General features: G+C 29.9%; 3 protein-coding genes across 3 annotated transcripts in view; all 3 read right to left on the bottom strand.

Annotated features, from left to right (window-relative positions):
- Positions 1 to 2,723, bottom strand: part of LOC108749690 (odorant receptor 22c-like) — a 3,792-nt gene extending 1,069 nt beyond the window's left edge. Inside the window, exons 1-3 of the mRNA XM_018488570.1 lie at positions 1,921 to 2,723; positions 596 to 695; positions 338 to 448 (exon numbers count right to left, since the gene is read on the bottom strand). Of these exons, the coding sequence (XP_018344072.1) occupies positions 338 to 448; positions 596 to 695; positions 1,921 to 2,723 (1,014 nt within the window). The remainder of the gene's footprint in view (positions 1 to 337; positions 449 to 595; positions 696 to 1,920) is intronic.
- Positions 2,724 to 4,676: 1,953 nt separating this feature from the next.
- On the bottom strand, positions 4,677 to 7,614 carry LOC108749633 (odorant receptor 82a-like). Its single transcript, XM_018488449.1, has 5 exons — positions 6,812 to 7,614; positions 6,454 to 6,553; positions 5,742 to 5,852; positions 4,966 to 5,121; positions 4,677 to 4,730 (listed from the first exon to the last, which is right to left on the bottom strand). The coding sequence occupies exons 1-5, from the start codon at positions 7,612 to 7,614 to the stop codon at positions 4,677 to 4,679; spliced, it is 1,224 nt and encodes a 407-aa protein (XP_018343951.1).
- An 8,199-nt stretch (positions 7,615 to 15,813) lies between these two features.
- Positions 15,814 to 18,647, bottom strand: LOC108749689 (odorant receptor 22c-like). The gene is made up of 5 exons (XM_018488569.1): positions 17,851 to 18,647; positions 17,508 to 17,607; positions 17,247 to 17,357; positions 16,332 to 16,487; positions 15,814 to 15,867 (listed from the first exon to the last, which is right to left on the bottom strand). The coding sequence occupies exons 1-5, from the start codon at positions 18,645 to 18,647 to the stop codon at positions 15,814 to 15,816; spliced, it is 1,218 nt and encodes a 405-aa protein (XP_018344071.1).
- Between the last annotated feature and the right edge of the window lie 407 nt (positions 18,648 to 19,054).

Genomic DNA, 19,054 nt, shown 5'->3' with positions numbered 1-19,054 from the left:
ATCAGACGTGTCCAGTATCTAACGACAGATTAGTATTGTTTTGTTGTCGTTGCATAAATAATATGGCACAAAAAATTATACAACAACATAACAATACCGAACTGTCGTTAAGGACCTCTTTCATCAACTTCTGCTTAAATTAATAGATGATCAATTCCTAGAAACGCCAACAGCAATTTAATCAGAATGTCTCCTTTTTCTTTCTCTTTTGAAATAAACTATGTTTTATTCTTATAATGGCCATCAAGATAATTAAATTAATCATCGATTACCGTTAATTGGAGTTGGTGAAAGAGGCTCTAAGACTTATTGATTTTAGTATGTTCTAATTTTTAACCTGCTCTGTGATAAGCTCTCCGATGTAGCAAAATATAAAGATATTGAAACACATTGATAAATACAATATGCCGTAAGATGTTATTTTCGTTGTATCGAACGTTTCCCAAGCCTAAAAATTAAAACATAAGCTTATTTTTATTGTATAATGATTTTCTGTATATATTTTATAATAGAGTAACAATGTTTTTGCTTTTCATAAATAAATAATGGTAGGTATGTTTAATACGTTTTTCATTTTTATGGTCAGATAGCCTACCATAATAATGTAATATCCAAGCAAGCATATGACTAGCGTGCTTCCCACTAATTCCACAAAAGCGACTTTATGCATAATACTTTCCAGTTGTGATATAAAACTGAAACGTGTAAATGTACATAAGTGATACAGTAAAATTTTGTTGTAATTAAGTAGGGTGCGAATGTTCAGGCACAATCTCGGGGTACTTGTGAAGAACTACTGCATGCGAGTGAGTCGGATACTCACTGAAATAAAATAGCAACATTTCTCTGGAGGCTCGAAGTCCGCTGACTATATTTAATTTATCCGAATATATCTATCTCGGTTGGCGTGCGGCCTACTCAATGGATGCTTTCCAATTACTTAACATATTTTAACACAAACATACATAGCAATACACAAAGTGTAGCATTGTGCACGATTCAATTGGAACAGAATATGTACGCTATGCACGGTTGAGATATACGTAACGTAACCTGTAGATTTTCAACATTGGCAGTGAATTTTGGAAAGCCTGTAAAGGCAGTAATCTGCCAATAATTTCAATTTATATAAATATTATTTATATTATTATTTGTTCATGTCGATTCACAGAATATGAAATTATCTTATACAAGTAGGAATAATGCTTACAATAAAGTCAGTCCGGCTTTGTAAAAACATAAAAAATATTTTTAACAATTTCATCAATTAAGGCTAATTTTTCCTCTAAAGATTTTGTACATTTTGAAGAAAAGGGTTCTCACGCGATCTCGAATCAATACTAAAAAATAAAGAAAAAATCTCTGCGCTCTATTTCCTTTGAGTAGGCGGTGCGCAAACCGAGATAGATATATTCAGATAGATTGTGTACAATCGACAGGCTTTGAGTCTCCTCGAGAAATGTTGCTATCTCATTTCAACGAGCATTCGACTCATTTACACGAAGCGGTTCTTCGCGCGCGCCCCGGGATTATGCCTGAACATCCGTATCCTATATTATAGATAAGTCACTGTAAAAGTAGAATCCCACGGTACTTGATTTCTTGCATGCAGCGCTTAATGTATGAACGAATTTTAGCATACATCAGACCAGGCATGTCTGCATGCATACTTATCATACAAGAAATTGATCATTGTGTGATTCCATCTTTATATTGTATTAATTCTCATGAATACAACTGACAACAAATTCTCGTTTAATAATACATAAGAAAAAGAAAATTAATTTATTCTAATTTTAACGTAAATATCTATTTTTTTAAATAATTAATTATTAATTTAAATGATAATTTAGAAAATTTTTATAGAATATTAAAGGATGTGTATTGCTTTTTTTTAATGAGTGTCCGCTTGTGAAATACCTCAATATTCTTAGATGACGTTCTACAACAACAGCCAGATTTCTTTCAGCTTTATCACTTTCCTTTGCTTTGTTTTTAATTAATTTATGTAGCCACGCATATAGCACGTTTAACTGACCACAAGCATGTATCGCGAAGACAGCAGCAAGACTGCAACCACCGGCATTACAGAAACTTATTATTAATAGTACTAAATTTTGGAAAACTAACGCGATTTCATTCACAGGAGTAAATCTCGCGTCGATAATTTTGTTGTAAATTGGACACGTCATCAGATGTGTTGTAAAAGTCTCGTTGCCGATGATGATAGTTGCAGTTTTTATCGATTGTCCGAAACCGACAAATAGACAACCGCTTTGCATCATTATCCCGCAGATTATGGTAATGAAACGGCCGAATTTGGCATGCTGCATCATCACTTCTCGTTCATCGATCCTTTGCATAAGATTCCAGTCTGTCTCCATATGTCGTATTAATTTTTGAATGTCATCACTACGCTTGAGCAACACCCAGTAATGTACCGAGCTCACAAATCTGTTGATCAGTGGCCCCACGGCATTCAATTTTTGCTTGATATTTTGTGCTTCAAATAATGCATACAATAAACACGGTATCGTTGTGCCTGCTATTATGCTTGAACAAATGAAAATTTGTAGTAATATCATGATTTTGCATAATGAACTCGATACATTTATTTGTGGCCACGCACCGATTGGCTTCAGAAGCCATCGATTAAATTGTAAATTGTAATCGGTATGTTTTTTTAGTCTGTCACTTTCTAGTGCACATTTGGAATTTGACATGATCGCTGCACGAAAGCACACAATGTACTGCCATGAATGAACAACTTATCGTATCGGAATATGAAGAAGCGCCTGCGTCAATCTTTAGAAGAGTTTGGTGATCGGCCCAACATTATAAAGGGCTTTCACGCTTGGACTGATATTTCCTTCACAAGTGTCGCGTAACCAATAAGAACACTCAGTTCCGTGTAATAGTAAACGCGAAACATCTCTGATTGGTTAAGCGATATACATTACATGGACAAGACGAATCCATATAGAAGCACCCTCACTCTGAGACGGGCATAGGTTCAATCGATATATTTGCTCGTTGAGAGCATGGTGAAAGAAACTCTGGTTGAGACTTCCTATTGCCCGAAGTCTGAGTGAATATGGCGTGTTATGAACATTGTGAGGAAAGATTCGTGTAAGTGGCATTGAAAGTGCTTCAACTTAATGAACTTTTATGATATTTTTTAAATCATATCAGTTTTTTTTTGCGTATTGATTAACAGAATAAATGAGTAGAGTTTTATTATTTTTAAATAGTGATAAAGATTACAATATTATGAAATATAGCAAATATTATAAATATTAAAAATATTTATATATAAGAATCAGAAAAATATATTGCTTAAATTTTTGAATAATTTGATGACTAATTACTCTGGGCAATTCTAACATTATAATTTTTCAACTTGTGTGTGTGTGTGTGTGTGTGTGTGTGTGTGTGTGTGTGTGTGTATATGCACAGTATGTATATATTAAGTGAATGTGAATGCAAAATGATTAACATTATTATCCTCTCTGACTACTTCTTTTTGGATCTTTTTAACTAGAGCTAAGATTTTTATCACATCTGAACACGATGGCACTTATGGTCATACTTACGATTCATGTGTACGGCTGTAGAATTCTAAATTGTACGTAGAAAAGCTTCAACTTTTTGTTTATCCATATTATAGAGATTCGATATTACGGATTTTGTACTTCAAACAGGACACTTTGCTGTAAAAATACGAGTTTTCGAATAAAACTTCTCTGCATACAGTTTTTTGCATTTTTCTGTAAAGCTCTTGCTTACAGTTTTCGACTTAACTTTTAAAATTTTACCACTACGTTTCTTTCCTATGCTTAGATAAGAATACTCTCAGTTGTAATAATATAAGAAAAACATTCAACATTGCAAATTGCAATTGTCATGTTTATTTAATCCAACGCTTCCTGTCACACATTAGGTGCTTTTTATTCAGTAACACAAGCGACACTAATGTTCGACAACAGTGTAATGTATTAATATAAGACTAATACGACGCAATCGTTATTTTATTTTTTTTTGTATTCCATGAGTAACTAGGACAGAACGGTGTCGATTTGTCATGAAATGAAAAGCACCTACTACCAGCATGTTCAGTACGATTACTTTATGAAAGCACGCAATGTGCTGTCACGAATGGCTAGTTCATTGTACTAGAGTTGAATATGAAGTGGAGCTTGAGCAAATCTTTGAAAACGTTGGATGGATAACGTGATATTACAATTGCTTCGGAAGGGTAGTATATTTAGTCAATAATTGTTTGTCGCGAATTTGTAATACTATCCTTAGATAGAATATCGCGTGTCAAGTAAAGAATAAATTCATAGAAATGAATGCGCTTTCTAAGAATCTACCTGTTATGTTTTTTATTCGATTATATGCAATTATGCTGCTTCTCTTACTCTTAAAAAGGGTAAACATAAAATTTCGATAAAAATGAAAATTGGTACTTTTTAACATAGAAATTACAATAACAATCATAAGAAAAATTATAAAATATTATATATATACATATACATTTGAAAATTATTTAATGACTGACTCAGGTTTTATATAATTTTTGATTTTATTTATTAAAACTCTTTTTCAAGATGTATTTATTTATTCTACAAAATATATATTATGCATATTTCTTAACGTATGTTTCACTAATTATTTTACGTAGTCATTGTTCGCAAGAAATTTAAATATACCACAGAAGTTTTAATTACCTGAAACAACATGTTTGTTTTTACGCAATGCAAAGCAATATATATCATTCTATAAAATACATTAAAATTTTTAATTTTAAATCATACTTGTATAATTAAATGTGTGAACATAATGGATAGTTCAATTCAATAGTCCAATTTTTTTTTTATAAGATGATCATAATTTGCAATTAATAAAATATAAAGAAAATTAATTCATTTTTTAACGATACAAAGGAAAGATATATTTACTTACATTACCAAATGTTGCGATAGACAAACGGAATAATTTTCCTGCTGTGATCTTAATTACGTCATTTGATCGAGCGATAATCAGAATAAGACTACGTGCAGTTTTATGATGTAGATTATACCAGTCAGTCATATATACCATTTCCCCGACAAGTCTGCACTAACAAATTGACACAAGTGTTAAATTTTCTATGAAAAGTACTCGACAGTCAGATTAATAAGATGTTGAAAATAATTCAGTTTTGTTAAAAGTTAGGTAATTATATTTAAAAATTTTTTTTATTAAAAAGTATTATATTCCACTTTCTTCTAAAAATATTACTTGCTTTTAGCAGGCAAAACAATTCAGTAAGGGCTTTATGATTGTTTATTGTAACATGCTTTATTATAATACATTTATAATTCTAATATCATAGATTTATTTTGAAAAATAGGAGACAGAAACCAATGGCCACGTTCATTTTTTTTTTGTAGTTTTCTCTGCAATGCGCATAGGATTATTTTTTTAGATCTAGGGAAAAATAGTTTCATATCTTAACAAAGAAAACTTCTAATAATTGCAAATGAAACATTGTGTATTGAACGCGGTCATTGACTAACTGATTATCAAAATCATTTTCAGTATCTCGATTTTATAACTCTTTACGACAGATTTGTATCATTATGTTATTGTTACACAGATATCACATATTGTAAAAACAATGATAACGTAACAATACCGAACTTTCATTAAGAGTTACAGAATTGAGATACTGGTTTCAATATCTTTTAATTCTTAACCTGTTCTGTGATAATCTCTCCGATGTAGCAGAATATAAATATATTGAAACCCATCGATAAATATACAATAAGAGAAGATGTTACTTTTGCTGTATCAAGTGTTTCCCAAGCCTACGCAGTTGGAAAATTTGTATTAAATTTACAATGTATTTTAAGTGCCGAACGATCCATTCAAATTTGTTGTACTAATGTAACACAAGTATGTTATAAAATAATGCAATTGTTACATAAAAAGTTCATACAAAAACACTTTAATACAATGTTAAATCAAAGAAATTATATTTCTTGAATGATATTTATATGTTACATTAATATATACATTTAATTTATTTATTTTAAAATTTTCGTTTTAAAAATTTGTTTTTTATTATACATTTACCTATTTATGAATCTTGTTTCTTTAATACTAATAATTTTTGTATCCATCAATTTAATACGAAATGTTCAAACAACATAATAACATTATGTTAAGTTAATACATGAGTATGTTAAAAATTCTACACAATATCTCTCTATCAACGATCGATCGATTTTTTAACACAAATCCAAAATGTTTTTTACTATGTAAATTAATTAAAAATTAGATGAGCTTGTCTTTTTTGTATAAATTAACGTTTTTAATACATGTTTTGTACTAGAATTGCGATATTTGCTTTTTTGTAAATAAATATTTTAATGTGTCTAATAAGACTTTCTCACATTTCTAGCGTACCATAATAGTATAATATCCAAGTAAGGACATTATTATCGTGCACCCCGTTAATTCCACAAGAGCGGCTTTATGCATAATGCTTTCCACTTGTGATATAAAACTGAAACATATAAATGTATATGACGCAGTAAAAATTTCTTTATAGTTACCGATTCATTGAACTTATGCTTTTCATGATCACAATTCACTACGAACTTCCTTCTTAATCCACAAGAATTGCAAAACAATTTATCCTAATTTTAACGTAAACTATTTTTTAATTGTTGGTTATTAATTTGAATGGTAATTTAGAAGTTTTTTATAGAGTACTACAGAAGATGTGTACTTTTTTTTTACCGAGTGCCTGCTTGTAAAATACCTTAATATTCTGAGATGATGTTCTACGATAGCAGCCAGTTTTTGTTCAGCTTTATCATTTTCCTTCGCATTGTTTTCAACTAATTCATGTAGCCACGCGTATAACACGTTCAACTGACCACAAGCATGTATAGCGAAGACAGCAGCCAGACTGCAACCACCGGCAGTACAGAAACTTATCACTAATATTACCAGGTTTTGCAGAATCAACGCGATTTCATTCAGAGGGGTAAATCTTGTATCGATGATTTTGCTATAAATCGGACACGTTGTTAAATGTGTTATAAAAGTCTCATTGCCAATTGTGATGGTAGCAGTTTTCATTGATTGTCTTAGGGCGAACAATAGGCAACCGCCCTGCAGCATTATCCCACAAATTATGGTAATGAAACGACCGAACTTGGCATGTTGCAACATCACTTCACGTTCATCAATCCTTTGCACGAGATTCCAATCTATTTCCATATGTCGTATCAATTTGTGAATGTCATCTCTACGTTTGAGCAACACCCAGTAATGCATCGAACTCATAAATCTGTTGATCAGTGGCATCATGGTATTTAGTTTTTGCTGGATATTCTCTGCCTCAAATAGCACATATAATAAACATGGTATTGTTGGGACTGCTATTATGCTTGAACAAATGAAAATTTGAAGTAATATCATGATTCTACACACTGAACTCGATGTATTTATTTTTGGCCACGCACCAATTGGCTTGAGCAACCATCGATTAAATTGTAAACTGTAATCAATGTGTTTTTTTAGTTCCTCTTTTTTGGGTGTACATTTGGAAGTTGACATGATCACTGCACGAAAGCACACAATGTACTGCCATGGATGGATACCTCGTCGTACTGGAATATGAAGCGCCTGCGCCAATCTTCAGAAGAGTTTGATGATCGGTCTAACATTATAAAGCTTCCATATGGACTGATATTTTCTTTACAACACGTATCACGTAACCAATAAGGACATTCAGTTCCGTGTAATCGAAAACGTGGAACGTTTCTGATTGGTTGCGCGGATAATATCAATCCATATAAAAGTATCCGTACTTGAACAGAGGCGTATATTCAATCGATGTATGGTATTTGCTCGTTGAGAGTTTCTATTGTCCGAAGTCTGAATATCGCGTGTCATGAACGTTGTAAGGAAAAATTCGTGTAATTAACACTCTCAGAAAGTTCTCTAACTTAACAGGCCTTTTTGATTCGATAATATATTTTAATCACGTTTTTTGATTAAGAAGATAAATTAGTAGTTTTTTTATTATTAAGTCATGAAAGTTATAATATCATGAAATGTACAATAAAAAATATATTTATATATATGGAAATCAGAAATATACATTGCTTAAGTTTTTGCATAATTTAATGGCCAATAACTCTATACCATTCTAACATTACAATTAATTTTATTCATTAATTTCTGGTTTAATATATTAAGTAGTGAATGTAATCATAAAATAATTAATTAATTATTAATCTTTGACTACAGTTATGGATCTTTCGATTTAAGCAAAAATGTTAGTCGATTATATATGATTGAAAATTATAAAATATTAGTAGTATATATCTTTGAAAGTATATTAATAGCAGTGATTCATAATGTTGATTTTGATGTATAATTATTTATTTTATTTATTAATTTGCATTTGTTGTGCACGTAGTATCCTATATAGTATCCTATATACAATAGTATATAAGATACCTGTATCTTTTTGGAATTTTTTTATGTTTTATACATAATCGCATAATTATTTGTGTAATTATGTATGTTTGATGTCATTATGTTTTCTCTTAAGAATATGATCAACATAATTATGTAATTATTTTATTTTAACAGTATGTCATAAATTTTACTTTATATCTATCTATAATTCGCGACTAAATTCGGAAATAGACAGAATTCTATTTATAATTTTGTCGCGTAACATAGAAAACATTTGAAGAAATAAAATATATATATACAGAAGATATGTATTACTGATATATAATATATTTTCTGCGTATTTGACTTCTTCAAATATTTCCTATGTTATAATTTTGTGTGTCGTCTAACTCGAAATTATAAATAGAATTCTACACTGTTAAATCTTTAGTGTTAAATTTAACTTAATGTGAGTTGCCACTGCTTCTACTCAATTATGTAGTTATTTTAAACTAAAACAATGGTTATATTTGACACTATACAGTTTGATACTATATGTTTTTGAAACCATAGATTTAACAGTGTATTTCGAATTTAATCGCAAATAAGTCGCCTAATTGAATTTGAGAGTACAATTCCACCAAAAATTTTAATAAGTAATTTATGTTCGCGAAGGAAATTAATGATAAATGATACTTGAAAATCTTTATACTAACATTTTTGAAGTCGGTAATTTCTAATTTCTGTGCAATATGTGCAATAAGTGGTTAAATCTTTATTTTTAGGATATATTAATTTGGTATATATAAAATATATATATTTATTGTTCTTATATTTCCTGACTTATCTTTTACATAATCATCTTTTATATAATTATTTTTAAAAATTTTAATATTCCATCGAATTTTTAATTACCTAAAACATCAACTACTTGTTGATGACTAAACTATACTTGTTTCTGTGGCAAATAAAAAAATGTATGTATATAAAATTCTCTAAATTAAAGACATTTATAGATTTTTTAAATGTTATATCTTAAATCGAACACACTCATATAATTGAATACATGAATATTTTAAAGGTAATATATATTTTAATTATAACTATAATTATAGTTTAATTATAATAAAATGATTATAATTTAAAATTAATAAGTACAAGATACAATTTATTAACCCAAGGAAGAAACAATATATTTGCGTTACTTACATTACCAAATTGCGATGGACAAATGGAATAACTTTTCTGCTGTGATCTTAATTACGTTATTCGATCGAGCAATAATCAGAATGAGACCACGTGCAGTTGTGTGATGTAGATTATATCAATTAGTCATGTATGCCATTTCTTCGACAAGTTTTTTGCACTAATTTGACATAAAATTTTGTATGAGTATAAGAATTTGATAATTTGGATTAAATTAAATAATGTTAAAGAAAACAAAAATTTTTCAATTTGTTAAAAATGAGATAATTTTATTTTAATAAATTATAATTTAATAAAAATTTTTTATTCTTTTCTTAAAATATTGACTTTATTGTTAAGAAAATATTAATGATTTCTTTTGTTTCAGTATATTTTAAATTTCGACGTATTACTTGTTTTGTGACAATTCCTCCGATATAGCAGAATATAAAATTATTGAAATTCATTGATACATATATCAAAAGGTAAGATGTTATTTTTACTGTATCAAGTATTTTTTATACCTACGCAGTTAAAAAATTTGTGTTGAGCGAAGAGGGTCAATAAATTTTTTTACGCATTTTTTCTCCCGATCCGATTTCCAACAATTTTTTTTTTTATTAAAAAGTTAAATATTATAACGTACGCTCATAAAGTTGTAAAACAATAACAAATCACAAAATGTAGAGGTCAACAAATTTAAACGAGCTGGCAAGATGACAATGGCTAAATTTATTTTGTATATTCTTTTTATGATATGTATATACGTGGACGTTTCAGACTTTACTGAGGAAAGATCTGTAATACCGAGTTTTGTGAGATGAGATTAATAACACAGAAATGCGAAAATTATATACTACGTAAAATGATATACTGCCACAAATGGATAACTCATCGTACCAAAGCGCTTGCGTCGATCTTCAGAAGAGTTTTGATAATCAGTCTAATATAAACGATCCTTCCATATTAGTATTTTTATTCTTGTAATTCATATCGTAACTAATGAAAATATTCAATTCCGTCTAACTGCAAAAAGCGCGGACCGCCTTTGATTGGTTCCATGGTACACATTATGCGGAAAATGTGAATTCATATAGAAGCATCCTTATTCTAAGAGGAGCGGATTTTCAGTTGATATATTTGCTCGTGGAGAATTTCTATTGTCCGAAGCCTGAGTGAACATCGCGTGTCGTGAACAGGAAAGATCCGTGGAAGTGTCATTGAAAGTGCTTCAGCTTAACGGATATTTTGATTCGATAATATATTTTAATTATGTTTTTCACATATTGATCAGATTAAATTAATTGATTTTTATTATTTGTAAATGATAAAAGTTACAATAATAGGAATTTATTATGTATTTAAAGAATTGCGCTCAAGATATACCTAGTTGATACTATGAAATAAAGAAATATAATACTTACATGAAATAAAGAAAATACTACAAATGGATACATGGAAATCAGCATAATTCTTAAATTTTTGAATAATTTGGTGGCCAATAACACTAGGCTGTTTTTTCATTATAATTAATTTTATTTAACTCTTGCTTAAAGACTTAAAGTATATATTAAGTTGTGCATATACATATATTGTGAATATAATTATAAAATGATTAACATCATTAATCTTCGATTATTGCTACGGATCTTTTGCGATTCGAGCGAAAATTTTAATCGGATCTAAACGTGTAATTAGCACTTTTGTACTAATGGTGATACTTACGGTTGATATATACTGCTGTGGAGTTTTAAATTGTACGTAGAAAAACTTCAAACTTTTGTTCATCGGTGCTCATGAAGTTCAGTACTTCAGATTTTGTACTTCAGAACGCTTTACTCTAAAAATTTTAGACAAATTTTAGACAAAACTGCTCCGCTTAAAATTTTTTGCACTTCCCTGTAAAACTCTTATTTACGGTTTTTAACATAATTTTTAAAATTCTTATAAAAATGTTCTTTTGTTTAAATATTTAGATTCTATATAGTTCATCGCGTTTGATTAAAAAGAAAATAATTAAAATCATATATGAATCATAATTTTTATTTGTGGAAAAAGTGAAAAGAAGCTTTGATTTAAAATATCCATGGATTAAAAAATTAAAAATGCTTCTTTTAATTTCAATTCTGTGAATATAATGACTCTTGCTCGTGATTAACTTAAAATTTTGCACATAAATTCTACTTAATGTAAGAAATAAAAAACATAGTCTCAACTTCGCGAAATGGAAAATAAATTTTTTTATTTTATAAATTATCGATAGCACTCATCAAAATTGATTCTATATGATATATACAATATATGTAACATATAATATACAACAATATCGTATAATATACAGGATGGCTGGAATGTACGACCCCATTAGGTCCGAGCAGGTAGAGCGGACTAAACTAAGTCGAAAAGTCCTGTACAATTTTGCAATGCTCGCAATAATTAATGAGATATTAACGTTTAAAGATAGCTGAATACGCGCGTCTACTATTGCCGAAGGTACGGCCCACCGATCGCACGGCTTGCGGAGAGTGGAGCAAGCGCCCTGCACACCGTCGCGAGCCACTAATTGTAAGCTCGAACGGCGCGGCGCGCCTGATAGGCCATCCCCGCTCTTCGCGACTCGCGTGCCGTGCGTCTGGTGGGCCGTACCTCCGGCAATAGTAGGGCTGCGTTTCATTTCACGCATGATACGCATGCATTATCCTTGTTTAACATTTGATGAATAACAAGGATAAATAATGCAGCATGCGCGTCATGCGTGAAACAGACGCACCGCACGCGAGCCGCGAAGAGCGGGGATGACCTATCAGACGCGCCGCGCCGCGCCGTTCGAGCTTACAATTAAAGGCTCGCGACGATGTGCAGGGCGCTTGCTCCACTCCCCGCACGCCGTGCGATCTGTGGGCCGTACCTTCGTCAATAGTAGACACGCGTATTCGGCTATCTTTAAACGTTAATATCTCGTTAACTATTGCGAGCATTGCAAAATGGTATAGGACTTTCCGACTCATTTTAGTCCGCTCTACCTGTTCAGAATAAGTGCCAAGACTTGGAACCACTCTGTATATTAAGTGTCCCACTAATTCGCGTCTGAAATATTTTGCTTGATTTTTATGATAGGAAAAAATGTTTCAGATAAAAGTGAAACAATTTTATGACGTATTTTAGTCATGTTTTTTTCTTCTAGGTGGAGGGGCCAAAAGATATGAGGGTCACTTCCATTTTTTAAAATGGAATTGTATGATTTTTTTACACAATATGTTTCCTCTAATTATTCTGCATATAAAAGTATTAAGGGAGTGACATAAAAAAATCAATAGTTTAAATATGTCCCTCTTGAAACTGTTCCACTTTCATTTGAAACATTTTTTTCTATCATAAAAACCAAGATATTTCATATAAGAAATATTTCATATGCACGAGTTAGGTGGAACATCTTGTATTTTATAGTAAAATAGCATTGTTTTTTATTTTTTATAAATAAATGACATAGGTATGTTTAATAAGTTTTTTAAATCGCTGGCATACTATAATAGTGTAATATCCAATTAAACAGAAACCTATCGTGCATCTCATTAATTCTGCATGAGAAGATTTGTGCATAATACTTTTCACACGTGATATAAAATCGAAATATATGAACGTAAAAGAATTATTTTTGCAAAGTTATCCTTATATTAAATTGATACTTTTCTTAAATACAATGACAAGATACTCTTTTAGTAATTCAAAAAAAGAAAATTAATTTACGTTTATTCTAACGAAAATATTTTAAATTAATGATTAAATTATTCTAAAAGATTCGGAAGTTCTGAGACATACGATGGGTATATTTCTTAATGACGTGTGCGTGTGAAATATCTTAATATCCTTTTAGATGATGTTCTACAATAACATCCAATTTTCGTTTTGTATCGTTTTTTTTTCTCCTGATTTTCTATAAATTCATGTAGCCATACATACAATATGTTCAGCTGACCACAAGTATGTATCGGGAAGACAGCAGCCAAACTATCGATGACAAAGAAACTCGCTATGAGCATTGTCGGGTCCTGCAGAATCAACACGATTTAATTCATAGGACTAAATCTTATATTTATCCATTATAGATAATTTTTCTGTAAATCGGATACATTGTCAGTCTCATTGCTGTGATGATGGTCATAGTTTTCAATGATTTTCCGAAGCTGAACAGGAAGAAACCGTTCTGTATCATTATCCCACAGATTTTGGCGACAAAAGGCATGTTGCAATATCACTTTACATTTGTATCAATCTTTTGTACGAGACTCCAATCTATTTCCATATGTAGTATTGCGAATGTCATCGTTGTGCTTGAGCAGCATTCAATAATGTTTGGAGCTTATAACTGTGAAACAGTGATCCTACGACATTCAATTTTTGCTTGATATTTTCTGCCTTAAATAACATATAACAAGCACGAGATTGTTACGGTTGTTGTTGTGTTTGAACAAATCAAAATTTCATTTATATAATATCGTAATATCATGATTTTGTACTCTGAACTCGACGCATTTATTTGTGGCTACGCATCGATTGGTTTCAGAAACCATTAATTAAATTGTAAATTGTAATCGATACGTTTCTCTAGTTTATGATTTTCTAATGCATATTTGAGATTTGATATGATCGCTACACAAAAACACGGTGTATTATCACGCATAAACAACTCATTGTGCCAGAAAATACGAGGAAGTGCCTGCGCCAATCTTCAAAACAGTTTGGTAAGTCTAACATTAAAAAATTACTTTAAGAGGGGTATTCGGTCAATATAATTGTTCATCCAAAAAAAGATTCTATTGTCCGAAATCTGAAAGAATATCACATGTTATATAGAATGTAAAGATAGATTTGCAGAAATAAAAGTACTTTAATTTAACAGATTTTTTTATTTGATAATGTATTTTGACGTATTGATATTCTTATATTGATTAACAGCATAAATTTCTAGAGTTTTATTATTTATTAATGACGATAAGATTAAGTTATTTTAAACTAGAAATAAGTATAAATTAATATTAAAATGATAAAAATATATGATTTTGAAATAATTGTATGAGGAAATAATCTAAAATATATCAGAACATTTTTAATTTTTGTTTTTTATATTTCTATTTTCCGCTTAGATGACAATATACTTACTTATAATCTTTTATAACAAACTGCAATCGTCATACTTATTCAATTCAACATTTCCTACTATACGCTATCAATCTACGTTTAGCATAGTCACTTTATGAAAGTACATAATGCGCTCTCACAAATGGATAGTTCATTGTGCCAGAGTTGAATGTAAAGTAGCGCCTAAGCAAGCCCTCGAAAAAGTTTGGTAAACAACCTGATATTATAACTTGCTTCGAAAGGGTTACATTTCCGATCAATAATTGTTTGTCGCGAATTTATAGTACCAATGGGAAGAGAATATCGCGTGCCACGAAGAGAATAAATTCGTAGAAATGATGTACTTTAACTATACTCACATGTTCGTCTTTATTCGGTTATAAGCAGTCTTATTTCTTCTATTGTTAAAAAGATAAATATATAATTTCTATGTATATGAAAAAAAATTAAGCCTTTATGTTTTCTCTTATTTGTATTATTTGATCGATTTTCTATTTCTTATAGAAAAGTAGTACTCCTCAAATGGAAATTATCATAAGCATGAGAAAAATCATAAGATATTGATTATATATATTTAAAAATTATATATTAATGACTCATTATGTCGATTTTGACGTGATCATAGAATTTATTTATTAATTTTTATTGCACAGTGTCTTATACAGAATATAGGATACCTATTTATTTGTAGTTTTCTGTTATAAGAATTGTTTATAATCGTGTAATATATCTGATATTATTATATTCTTAAGATTTGTATATACATAAATATGTAATCTTTTTATCAATAGACCAACAGAATATAAGCATATCCAAAATTGAAATTCTTTATAAGAATTTTGTCATGAAAGGAAAATGATTGTAAACGTTTCCTTAAAATCTTTGTATTAATATCTTTAAGGTTACTGATTTTTAATTTCAACTTTATGCTTAATCTTTTTTTCAGGTTACGTAATTTTAATAATTTGTTCTATATAAAATATATAATATATATATTTCTTAACTTACATTTCACGTAACTACTTTTTACATAGTCATTGTTCGCAAAAAATTTAAATAGACCATGGAAGTTTTAATTACCTGGAATAACAATATACCTACTTGTTTCCGCAGAAAGCAAAAATAATATATATTACATTTCAAAAGTTACAAATTTATAGATTTATTAAAATTTGACATTAAATTTAAATACACACGTATAATAGAATGTGTGAATGTTTTAAACATAATGTATAGTTTAATTGGACAGTACAATTGTTATGAAATGATCATAGTTTGAAATAAAGTACAAGGAAAGTATCAAAGATACCAAAAGTTTTGCAGGTTATCGCTGTGTTTTTATCTATTATTGGCAATTTTTATGGTTTTTATCTATTATTTAGCAATGGATAAAAATATGGCGATAATCCACGAACTTTCTGGTATCTTTGAAAGTAATATCTGTAAAAGCCTAAAAAGCGTTACAAGAAATGTATATTTCATTAATAAAAAAAAAAATATTTTTTATTAATCAAAGGAAGCAATGGTATATATGCATTACTTACATCACCAAAAGTTGCGATGGATAAATGGAATAACTTTCCCGCTGTGATCTTAATTACGTTATTCGATCGAGCAATAATCAGAATGAAACCCCGTGCAGTTTTGTGGTGTAGATTATACCAGTCAGTCATATATGCCATTTCCCCAACACGTTTGCACTAACAAATTGACAGAAGATTTACATTTTCTATGAAAAGAATTTAACAGTATAAATTAGTATGATGTTAAAGAGAAATGTTTGGTTTCATTAAAAGTTAGGTAGGGGAAAATAGGGGTAAGATGATCTTAAGGTTTATTGAGCCTTCTTTATTTCTATGATGACATAAAAAGAATTTTTTTTTCAGATTTACTAAAGCTTTAATTATCATATGTAAAATGTACTATATGTGTTAAATAAATAATTAGATTTTTGAAAAATTCATATTTTAATGAATCTTCTTTTAATGAATTTAGTATCGACTTGTCAACTGTTATTAACTTGTAATATAACTAATATTAAAAATTGATTATTTTTTCCACTTTGTCTTATCCCCTTTTCCCCTAATTAATTGTATTATTTTTTTCTATAAATATATTTTATTATATGCTTTTCTATTGGCTGCGTCTAGCAGACAAAACAGCTCAGTAAATGCTCAGTGATTATTCATTATTATATAAATTCTTACTCTAATACGTTTTAAATATAAATCCATTAAAATATTAAAGGCATGAATCAAAGACCGCATTTGTTTATTTTGCAATTTGATAGTTTTCTTTGCGCTGATAGAATTATATTTTTATCTAGGAGAGTAGTCCTACTTCAGCAAAAAAAACTTTCACTTGCATTAAAATATTGTATTGTACGCGGTCATTGACTGAATTACCAAAAAATATTAAAATGTGATATTTCTTGGTTTCAATATCTTTCTGTTCTCGACCTGTTCTGTAATAATCTCTCCGATGTAGCAAAATATAAAAATATTAAAACCCATCGATAAATATATAACGACGTAAGATGTTATTTTGGCAGTATCGAACGTTTCCCAAGCCTAAAAGTTAAAATAATCTTATTTTTGTCATATTTTATATGATTTCAGTACATATCTTGTAATAGAATAACAATATATTTGCGTTTCATAAATGAATAACATTTAAGTGTATTTTATAAGATTTTTAAATTTTTATGATAATTAGCCTACCATAATAGTGTAATATCCCATTAAACACAAGATTATCGTGCATCCCATTAATTCTGCAAGAGAAGCTTTGTGCATAATACTTTCCACACGTGATATAAAACTGAAACGTATAAATGTAATAGAACTTTTATTTTTCGTAAATAAGTTATGTATATAATGAATTGATGCTTTTCATGGAGATATGACAAGATTCTCTTTTAGTGATTTAGAAAAAGAAAATGAATTTATCTTTGTTCTAACAAAAAATAATTATTTCAAATGATTAATTAACGATTAAATTGTTATAAGATTTGAAAATTCTGAGATATAAGCTTTGTATATTTTTTAATAGTGTATAAAATACCTCAATGTTCTTAGATGATGTTCTACGATTGCGGCTAATTTTTTATTTATATCTTGTCTCTTCTGATTTTCAACAAGTTCATGTAGCCATACATACAGCACATTCAGTTGACCACAAGCATGTTTCGCGAAGACAGCAGCCAAACTGCAAGCACCAACAGTAGAGAAACTCGCTACGAACATTGTTACATTTTGCAGAATTAATGCAATTTCATTCACAGGGCTGAATCTCGTATCAATGATCTTGCTGTAAATTGGACAACTTGTTGGATGCGTCTTGAAAGTCTCGTTGCCAACGATGATGGTTGTAGTTTTCATCGATCTCCCTAAGCTAAACAGAAATAAACCGCCCTGCATGAACACCGCACAGATTATGACAATGAAGCGACCGAACTTGGCATGTTGCAGCATCACTTCACGTTCGTCAATCTTTTGTATGAGATTCCAATCTGCTTCCATATGTCGTATTAACTTGTCAATGTCATGCCTACGCTTGAGCAGCACCCAGTAATGTACCGAGCCCATAGCTCTGTGAAACAGTGGTGCCACGGCGTTCAGTTTTTGCTTGATATTGTCTGCCTCAAATAACACATATAACAAACACGGTATTGTTGTGATTGCTATCACGCTTGAACAAACAAAAATTTGTAGTAATATCATGATTTTGTACACTGAACTTGACGCATTTATTTGTGGCCACGCACCGATTAGTTTTAGAAACCATCGATTAATTTGTAAACTATAATCGATATGTTTTTTTGATATGTCGCTTTCTGGCGCACGTTTGAAATTTGACATGATCACTGCACGAAGGCACACGGTGTACTGCCCATACTGTCAGGAATAGACAACTCATTGTGCCAGAATATGAAGAAGCGCCTGCGCCAATCTTCAGAAGAGTTTGGTGATCGGCCTAACGTTACAAAGTTACTCTGAGAGGGACGTATATTCAATCGATATAACTGTTCATCTATAGTTTTTATTATCAGATGTCTGAGAAAATATTGCATGTCATGAGGAGTGTAAGGTATATATTCGTGAAAGCAACAATAAAAAAATGCTTGAACGTAGCAGATTTTCCTATTTGATATGTTATCATTATATGTATTTTCCTATATCAATTTTCAAGACAAATTAATTAAATGATAATAAAAGTTAGAATATTTTGAAATAAAGAAAATGTTCTAAATATATACATGTATGGA

This window comes from Trachymyrmex septentrionalis, unplaced genomic scaffold (assembly GCF_001594115.1).
Source record: "Trachymyrmex septentrionalis isolate Tsep2-gDNA-1 unplaced genomic scaffold, Tsep1.0 scaffold31, whole genome shotgun sequence".
Classification (NCBI taxonomy): domain Eukaryota; kingdom Metazoa; phylum Arthropoda; class Insecta; order Hymenoptera; family Formicidae; genus Trachymyrmex; species Trachymyrmex septentrionalis.
The sequence above is the reverse complement of the archived record's forward strand: the minus strand, read 5'-3'. Positions and strand labels throughout refer to the sequence as shown.